The sequence below is a fragment of the Saccopteryx leptura genome, chromosome 1, assembly GCF_036850995.1.
Source record: "Saccopteryx leptura isolate mSacLep1 chromosome 1, mSacLep1_pri_phased_curated, whole genome shotgun sequence".
Taxonomy (NCBI): Eukaryota; Metazoa; Chordata; class Mammalia; order Chiroptera; family Emballonuridae; genus Saccopteryx; species Saccopteryx leptura.
The window spans coordinates 15936772-15946710 of NC_089503.1; the positions used below are offsets into that span (position 1 = coordinate 15936772).

General features: G+C 37.4%; 1 protein-coding gene across 1 annotated transcript; it reads left to right on the plus strand.

Annotated features, from left to right (window-relative positions):
* The first annotated feature begins 349 nt into the window (after positions 1 to 349).
* On the plus strand, positions 350 to 2215 carry LOC136388654 (olfactory receptor 5F1-like). Its single transcript, XM_066360477.1, has 2 exons — positions 350 to 410; positions 884 to 2215. Exon 2 carries the CDS (start codon positions 1035 to 1037, stop codon positions 1977 to 1979), a length of 945 nt encoding a protein of 314 aa, XP_066216574.1. The 5' UTR covers positions 350 to 410; positions 884 to 1034; the 3' UTR covers positions 1980 to 2215.
* Positions 2216 to 9939: the final 7724 nt, after the last annotated feature.

The following is a 9939-nucleotide window of genomic DNA, read 5'->3' on the forward strand; positions in this document are numbered from 1 at the left end:
AGACTTTAAGGTAATACAGAGATCAAGAACCACCTCATGATGCAATGTTTGATTGCATATAACTGCATGTGATTATATTTTAATATCTTTTGAGACTGCAGTCTCAGCCTTTAGAGGATTGACTCCACAATCAAACCCTATAATCTAGTCCCCATGGTTACCCCATTCTCTTCTAGGAAAACAAAATAAAAGTGCAGTGACAAATATCTACTCATGAGGCATTTTAAAATTTTGCCAAGGGTTAATTCAAATATTCACTGCATTTCATTTCATTTACAAAGTGAAAATTTTTTTTATGTTTAAGCTCCAAATGAGAACCACTAATAAAAAGAAAATAATAGTCTACATGAGTAAGACACTAAGGAGAAAGCTCATGAGGACCTGATGCTCTTAGTCACTGTGGCGGACAGGTACTGTGTCTGTTATTACATGACATTAATTTCATAGTGTACTGTGCATTGAGAACAATTATGTGGCTCACTTTTAAAACACTAAAAAATCCTTCTGTAAGATAGAATAGATGTCAAATTATTTGAAATTGTCATTATTTTTGCTGCTCATAGTACATGAAAAATATCTGGGAGGCAAAGCATGAATTTTGGAATTGAAAAAATAGAGTGGTCTTGAGAAATAAATGATGGATTTGTGTTAAATCCACATACCTCTTTGAGAATGGGAGACACTTAAGCAGGGATATTTGTATCCTTTGCTTTTTGGGTGTGGGCTGGTCGAGAACAATATGTGTTGCATTGGCAGAAACTTAAGTGCAGTATGTGGGTTGAGACTAGTAATTTGAGAGACCTACAACCAGATTTAATAAAGTCAATTGCTTCAGATTTTCAAATGTTTCTCCATTTGCTCACTAATTTTCTTCTTTCTTCAGTTACTCTATTTACCAGGCTGTATTAAACTTGGGTTTTTATTTCCCATCTGTGAATAAGCTCATTAACATTTTTTTTTTACTATTCCTATAATCTTTGGAGAGGGAAATATCTACACCTAATACAAATTTAAGCAACCTATATCTGTAACAAATGACCAGGACAAATTACACCTTGGTGACAGAGTTCATCCTGCTGGGATTAACAGACACGCTGGAGCTACAGATTGTCCTCTTTTTGCTCATTTTTGTGATCTACACTCTGACAGTCTGGGGGAATGTTGGGATGATCTTCTTAATCAGGATTGATTCACGACTTCACACACCCATGTATTTCTTCCTGGCTAACCTGTCCTTTGTGGATGTTTGTTGTTCCTCCAACGTCACCCCAAAGGTATTGGTGGATTTATTTTCAGAGAAGAAAACCATCTCATTTGCTGGCTGCTTTCTGCAGATGTACTTCTTTATCGCCTTGGCCACTACTGAATGCCTCCTCTTTGGGTTAATGGCCTATGACCGCTATGTGGCCATATGCAACCCTCTACTTTACCCCTTGGTCATGTCCAGGACAGTCTGCCTAAAAATGGCAGCAGGAGCCTTCACGGCGGGGCTGTTGAACTCCATGGTGAACACAAGTTATGTAAGCAGCTTGCCGTTCTGCAGTTCCAATGTCATCCACCACTTCTTCTGTGACAGCCCTCCCATTTTTAAGCTCTCATGTTCTGACACACACCTGAATGAAAGCATCTTTTCCACTTTTGCTGGAGTAAATTTGGTGGGGGTTCTGGTGCTCATCCTCTCCTCCTACACTTACATTCTCTTCTCCATCTTCCGTATGCATTCAGGGGAGGGGAGGCACAAAGCTTTCTCTACGTGTGCCTCTCACCTAATAGCTATATTTCTATTCTATTCCACCTCCATGTATACTTACCTGAGACCTACTTCCAGCTACTCCCTGAGTCAGGACAAAGTGGTGTCCGTGTTCTATACAATGGTGATCCCCATGTTGAACCCTCTGGTCTACAGCTTCCGGAATAAGGATGTAAAAAAGGCTTTACGTACTGTAATTACGAGGAAAAGAATCCCTTCATTGCTGTGATTGCTTAATTATCTGGACGTAGAAGAATATTTAATAAATTTTCAAAGCCTGGTCAAGCCTACAACTTTTCATTAAATTTTTTCTAAGTAATTATGTCCTGTATTATTCAAATATATTACCAAATGTACATAAGACCATGAAACTTTCATCTAACTATTTGGTATCTTCACTGGCTCCTAAACAATAAGGTTTATTTGCAATAAAATCTTACCTAGGATAAGAAAGGTATTGAGTGTTTAGAAACAAAAGTCACAATATTACATAAAACTAATTGTAATAAATACTTGTAATTATATATTTATTTTTCTCATGTATATTTTTTCCACCATTTTCATTTGTAGTAGTTTATTATATATCATATGGGAAAAAATGTGTTAAATTTAACTATATAGATACGCTTTTTTAAATATTGAATTATCCCCTGGAAAAATACTTCAATTTCAAGACTGTAGTTTAATTGCCACTGTAAACTCCCCAGCTTCTGTTTCCCTCCATGCCCCAAAGCAGATACATATTCTTTCAAAAATAAATGTGAGTTGTTTAAATGTGTGACATCAAGGAAACTTTTGTCTGATAGACTGTACCAGAATGGTGGTAATTTGTTCTATTTTATTCCCTTTTCCTCAAAAATTTCCAATTATCTCACTTTCTTTCTCCCAGACTGACACACACACAGAAGTCCACATACATACACAATTAGCTGCTGCAAAGAGTTTCAAGCAGGAAGACAATGGATGGATCTGACATATATTATTTACCATAGGTTCATGGATGTCCTGCATATAGAAGTACTCTCTCAGTTGTCAATAAAAAAATCATCTTAATATCAAACTTAAGTACTACTAATACGGAGGCAGATAGAGAGCTGTCTTGGTAAAACCTGGGGGAAACTGAGTGGGGTCAGGGCTTTTTTTAAGTAGACAGTCACATTTACTGAATTTCTTGAAAGGAAATTCCCCATAACCTTTCTCTTATTCCAGCTGATGGATGCTGTGATGAACAAGTCTTCTGGGATATGGCCTAGCAGACCTTATGGTTTGTCACAAAGAGGTTATCTAGCTTGACCACTCATAATGGTCTCAGTGGTCCACATAGGTGACTTTGGCCAAACAAATGTTTTTGAAGGTATTGGTGTCAGCTGTACACCTGTGTACCATGCTCTCACCCCACAGGTATATAGTAGTTACCTGCCCCAGAACCTCCGCAGCTGAATGATCAGGCTGTCCTCAGAGGTGGCTCATTCTTTCCTGAGGACCTCCTCTACTTTCTTCTGTACCAGCTGGAGCTCATAGGTTGAATTCTTTCTGCTTTTCTTTTCTTCTGTATTCAGTGAAAGCATACATAGGACCAGGATACTTCACAAATAAAAACTAATTTATTCCTTCTATTAAATGTTTTAATTTTCAGTAAAACAGAAATAGAAACCATGTGTGGGAAATGAATCCAGTTATTCTGATATTTAGGATTTTAGACATATTTTAAGACATGTTTTCTACTCTTTAGTTCAGTTCTGCTACATTTACTTAATCTCATTTAAAAGGTTTTGGGAGATATTATCACTGATTACATTGCTTACTTTTTAATTCATTGCATATAGGTTTCTTACATAAACTTTGATTATTTCTTAAACCCATTGATATTTGTAAAAAATGTTTTTATCATCATATTTTTGCTTACTGTTCAATGCATTTATATAAAAAAGTTCCAAATATTGTTTATTCTCTTCAACTCAAAAGAAATTAAATTATAAAGCATTAAGAGAGGAATGGGGGAGTGAGAGATCCCCTTGATCTCTCCCATTGAAATTTCAGCTATTTGAGCAGCTATAACTCAGCAAAGGAACCCCTCCCTGATGGGTACACAGGTACACCTGAAAGATCCACACTTTGAAGCAACTGAAGGTGGGCATGGAACAGTGAGGATGGGGATGAGGATGCAAAAAGATAGAGACACAGCACTTCAATAGACCAGGCATGGCTGGGCTCCAGAGAGGGGAGGAACCAACACAGTTGTATCTGGGTTTCCTCCTGCCAGGAGGAGTGGAGAGATGGGGCAGGAGGGTCATTGTCAGGAGTGAAGAACTAGAGCAATGGCTGAATTCTGGGACAGAACAGGGGATGCAACACTGGGATTCTGCCGGTTCTCCTGCAGTCTGTTTGCAGCCCACACTTTGGACAGAGATCTGGAAACACAAAGTGCTTCAAACCCACAGCTTTCCATACATGGGAGCTAATTCCACAGAACCACCATTTCCCCTGAACAGAAAGGGTGCTCTGTGTCTAGTCCCTAGTCCATCAGGGCACAGGAGACAACAGGCAAAGGCCCAAGGTGGCCATTGCTACAAAGAACAGAAAGGCAACCAGGACCCTCAGCCCACCCCACCTCCAATTCATGGCTACAGCATGATGGCAGCCACCAGGCAGTGGGAGCCAGCCCAGGGATTTCACAGAGCTAAACTGTCTAATCCAGTGCCACTTACTGGAAAATAATAGAAAAACATCTCGAAACTAAACTACTAAGAGCCGCTCACAAATACCTAGACAGAGGATCCCATCAAATACCTTGAATAACCAAGAAAGAGACACAGTTCAAAAAGAAAACAAAAAATCAAATAAACTCAAAAATAGTGTGTTAATTCATAGTCAGCAAGTTTTAATGGACAGAAATAAACAATATTGTGTCCAGGAGGTACTGCCCAAGAGGTGAGGTTTAGGGCAAAAAAATATCCAATACAAAGTAGTTGAATTGATGTGAGAACATGTAATCTGTATAAAAATGAATGTACAAAGAATTTGATTGAAAATATAAAGTTTTATTGAAACATATAGCTTTATAGAAACATTGTTAAAACAAAGAGCTTTGTTAAGAAATGTATGCAATGCCTATCCAATAGAGTGTGTGGCATCAAGAAATGTGCACACACTTGTTTCTAATTTTAGATGTAACTTTCCGTGTTAGCTGGAAAATGAAAATGTGTTATGTTTAAGATTCTCCCAAACTTCTGTGATTTGACTTCTGTTGAGAAAACATTGTGTAGTCATGGACCACCCTAAATCTCAGAAGAGTACTATTATAGATATACTTCATCCACTTAACAGAACTGAGTTCTTCAAGAGCAGAAGAAAGAGGTGATAAATATTGTTCGAGGAACTGGGAGGTTTGAATACAGAAGATCAACCTGATACCAATTTATGTCAAAAACTCTTGAGTTTCTGATTGGGTTCCAAACCCTCAACCTCCTGAAATTGTGTGATCATATTTACCATGTGTTGTTGGGCAAAATTCTAAAATATAATTTATTAGCTAAGTTTGTGTTGAGGGTGTGTCAGATTCATTAATACACTGGGAAGAGAAACAGAAAGATGTAAAAAAAAAAGCACAGATTTAGAGAGAATAAGGAAATAGAAATTTTATTTTTAAAGCTAGAACACATAATGAGAAGCATAGGAATGCTAAATGAAGTTGAGGCTTTATTTTACAAATCATAAAACCATCATGCCCAAATCCTATAATAGGTAAGAAGACTGTGTGTCAGAATAATCTATGTGCTAGGTTTGGTAAGAGTTAGTCAAAAATAATAAACAGCACATTTAAAGAGTGAATGGTGCTTGACCAGGCAGTGGCACAGTGGATAGAGCATCAGCTTGGGACACTGAGGGCCCAGGTTCAAAACCCTGAGGTCACCAGCTTGCGCACAGGCTCTTCCGGCTTGATTGCAGGCTCACCAGCTTGAGCACAGGGTCACTGGCTTGAGTGTGGGATCATAGACATGACCCCATGGTCACTGGCCCAAAGGTCGCTGGCTTGAGCAAGGGGTCACTGGCTCGGCTGCAGCCCTCACCCCCTGTCAAGGCACATATGAGAAAGCAATCAATGAAAAACTAACGTGCCATAACTACAAGTTGAGGTTTCTCATCTCACTCCCTTCCTGTCTGTCTGTCTCTCTCTCTCTCACTCTCTCTCTGACTAAAAAGAAAAAAAAAAGAGTGAATGATAAAGTATATCTGTCACTGAGTGTATGGCACAGTTTTGTCCTCCAATAGCAGTGCCCCATAGACCCAGTCAGCATGGGCTCATAGTGCCAAGAAAAAGGTTTTATTTTTAAATGGGCCATTGCCAGTGATTTTTTTTTCTAGTGTTAACAAAAATTTCAAAACACGTACATTGTTTTCCTGTTTCTTAATTTTGATTTTGCTCTTTAAAAATGCATATAAACTACATTTTTCCCTGAAAATGAGGCTGATAACTTCAGGTGAGACTTGTATGAAGTAGCTATTTACTACTGATCTGTTGAGATGAAAATAATATATTGGATGTGAAACACAGGCACACACACATACAGGACTTTAAAGACACTCACATGCTATTGAGAACCTTAATATGTGTAAACGTTTGAGCTATTGAGAGCAGACTTTGTCCAAAAGGTTGTTTTCAGTATACAACTCACAAACATCTTGTGATTTGTCCCTTCTTTAATTTCACTTTTTTTTATCAACAGTGCAGGCTGTGACTCCATTCTCTCTATCTTCTTTGTCAATGACAGCCTTGTTCATGTCAGGAAGGTATTCAGCATGACTGTTTACCCTTTGCCTGGATTTAAATTGATTTCTGATGCACAGTCTTGCATTTATAAATGGAGTAAAGAAAAAGGCGCCAGTAGCAGCAACAGTGCATTTGCATATTTCTACTTATTTTGAGCGCTGCAATGCACTAAATTAGTTTAAAAGAAACTGACTTAACTAGCATCCAACTACATTGGGCTTAATTATGCATTAAGCAACATAAAACACCACTGTAGCTAAGCAATTTCCAGCAAGCAAGAAGAGCAAAGCTGATTTCAAACTATAGGAAGGTAAAAACGTAGGTTTATAGTCATAAGTATATGAAATAGTTTATTCTCCTATTATTACTTATTATTATTTTCCATTCAAAAAACTGTAAACCTACTTATGTAATATACTTATGCCCTGCCCTGTATATTACAAAACTTAGCAATCAAAACAGGATGATATTGGTATGCAAACAGGAAAATAGATCAATAGAAATCCCATAAATAAACCCATTTATAGACCAGACCAGTTGGTTGGTAGAGCATCAGATAGCATGTGGATGTCCTGGGTTTGATTCCCTGTCAGGGCACACAGGAGAAGCAACCATCTGCTTCTCCACCCCACCCCCCTCTCACTCTCTCTTTCTCTCTCCCCTCTCACAGCCATGGCTCAATTGGTTCAAGCAAGTTGGCCTCTGGCACTGAGGATGGCTACTTTGCCTCTGCCTCAGGCTCTAAAAGTCCTGTGATCCAGATGGGCAGACATCACCACCTAGTGGGCTTGCTGGGTGGATCCTGGTCGAAGCACATGCGAGAGTCTGTCTCCTTGCCTCCCCTCCTCTCACTAAAATAAAATAAAAATTAAACCCACTCATATATGACCAAAAAAAAGGCATCAAGAATGCACAAGGGAAAAAAATAGTCTCTTCAATAAATGGTAATGTAAAACTGAATATCCACAAGCAAAAAAGAAAAGAAGAGAAGAGAAGGGGAGGGAAGGGGAGGGGAGCCAGGGAAAGGAAGGAAAAGAATGGGAAGGGAAGGGAAGGGAAGGGAAGGGAAGGGAAGGGAAGGGAAGGGAAGGGAAGGGAAGGGAAGGGAAGGGAAGGAAAAGGAAGAAAAGGAAAATTAGATTTCTATCTTACACCACTCACAAAAATCAACCTGAAATGTATTAAGCACACCTACCTCACAGCATATACAAAAATCAACTCAAAATGGATTAAAGACTTAAATAAGGGTTAATATGCAAATATATATAAAGGACTAATACAACTCAATAGGAAAAAAACTATAACCATATTAAAAAATTGGCAAAGGACCTAAATGGACAATTTTTCCAAAGAACTACAAATGGTCAACAGGCATATTAAAAGATGCTCAACATCACTAATCATCAAGGAGATGCAAATGAAAACCACAATCATATATCACTTTATACCTGGTAGGATGTCCATTATCAAAAGGAGACATGAAGATGATTTAACTTTGGGTGGTGGGCACACAGCGTGATATACTGATCATATGTCATAGAAATGTACACTTGAAACCTGTATGATATTATTAACCAATGTCACCCTAATAAGGTCAATTAAAAAATAAATTTAAAAAAAAAAGGAAAGAGACATTTCCCCAAGAAGAAAAAAGAGAGAGATAGACATGAGATACATGTTAGTGAACATATGAAGAGAACCCTTTTTGGTGGGAATGTAAATTGATATAACCACTACAATAAACAGTATAGAAGTTCCTCAAAAATTAAAAGTAAAATGACTATATGATCCAGCAAGCTCTCTTATGGATATACATTGAAAGGAAATAAAATCTCTTGGTTCTTATCAAAAAGTTACAAGAAATTATTCTGGTTGACCAATGTTTGATATAACATCCACTCTTGAGCCAAACAACTGTGACCAGGTATGTGCAGTCATGTCATATATAATGAGTATTTGAAACAAGGGGGATGAAAGTGGAGAAATTTATTAGGAAATTCATGCAGGGGTGAGTAGAAATATCAAGGGGACCACTTTGTAAATTACATAATTGTGTAAACTGTATGCTGTTCATCTAAAAATAATACAGAACAATATCAAATATAAACTGTAATTAAAAAATAAAAATATATCTAAAGAAGAAAAATCAACGTATCATCCTAATTAGGTTAAACTAGACAGAATATTAGAAAATCCCTATGATTCTAAGATTTTAGGTTTTAAGAAAGATAATCTAGGACAGGATTCCAAGCTCAGTGTGAGACTCAACCCTATATAATCATTCAGGGACAGATGACTTTGATATTTTTCACTGGTGACTTCCATGGTTGTTATGGTCAGTTCGGACCAGCCAGCTAAAATAAAGATAAGGGAAATTCCAAGAGACATCCTCCCAAGTAAGTGAATAAATCTGTACACACTCTTTTCTTTCCTATTTCATTGCCAAGAACTAAGTCATGTGTTCTCACAAGCTACAAGAGAGACAAGAAACACATCCTGGATATCATGGAAATTAAAAAAAAAATAAAATGAAGGAGGACTGAATTTGGTAGACACCTATCTGTCTCTGGTGCAGTGCACAATACAATACAATCATGAGAACCAAAGAGAGCCAGGGAAAAAAATCAAGAGAATAAATGCCATAATTTGACTTATATCTTAGAATAATATATTAATAATTACTGAAATAAGAAAGAGAAAATTGATAAGAGCAATATACAATACTGAAAATAAAGAGTTGTGTTTAAGTATTTCGGCTTTTAAAAGATTACACAAATGTGAACTAATAGAGTTAAAAGACAGGATTAGTATGATTTGGGTGACTCATTAGCCAGGTATATACAAGAGATGCATTTGATAAAAGTCATATTTTCTAATAGGGCTGATTTTATGTGTGACAAAATTGAGAATCAAAAAAGAAGAGATGTCTTGAGCACAATGTCTGTGAAAATCCTGGGACCATTGTCTACAATATCTACACATCTACAAGCCTGATCCTGGCTGCTCTCGTCTTCCACATAGGTTATTGCAATCACCTCCTAACTCACCTCTCTGCTCCAACTCCTGTCTTCACTAATGCATATTGTCTCCTTATTTCATACCACCGTCCAGATTCCACTCATTTCCTAAACTGTAAGAAAACACGATATGTGTCGTTAATGATTTTGAAAGATTAAATGACATGGTGTAAATTATTGAGTCCCCTAAAAGCCCATGTTCTATGCAAATGGCTTCATATGTGGAGCTGGATGTGTACCCGTCAGTAAATAAGACACATGCCCTGGAATCAAGGAGTTTATGAAAGGCAAAGAAGTCAAATTATGGAGTAACACTTAAAATGTAGTATAATAAGAGTCAAAATAGCATTGCATTAGAAATATTTAACTTTGCCTGCATGAATAATATGTCACTTTTCATA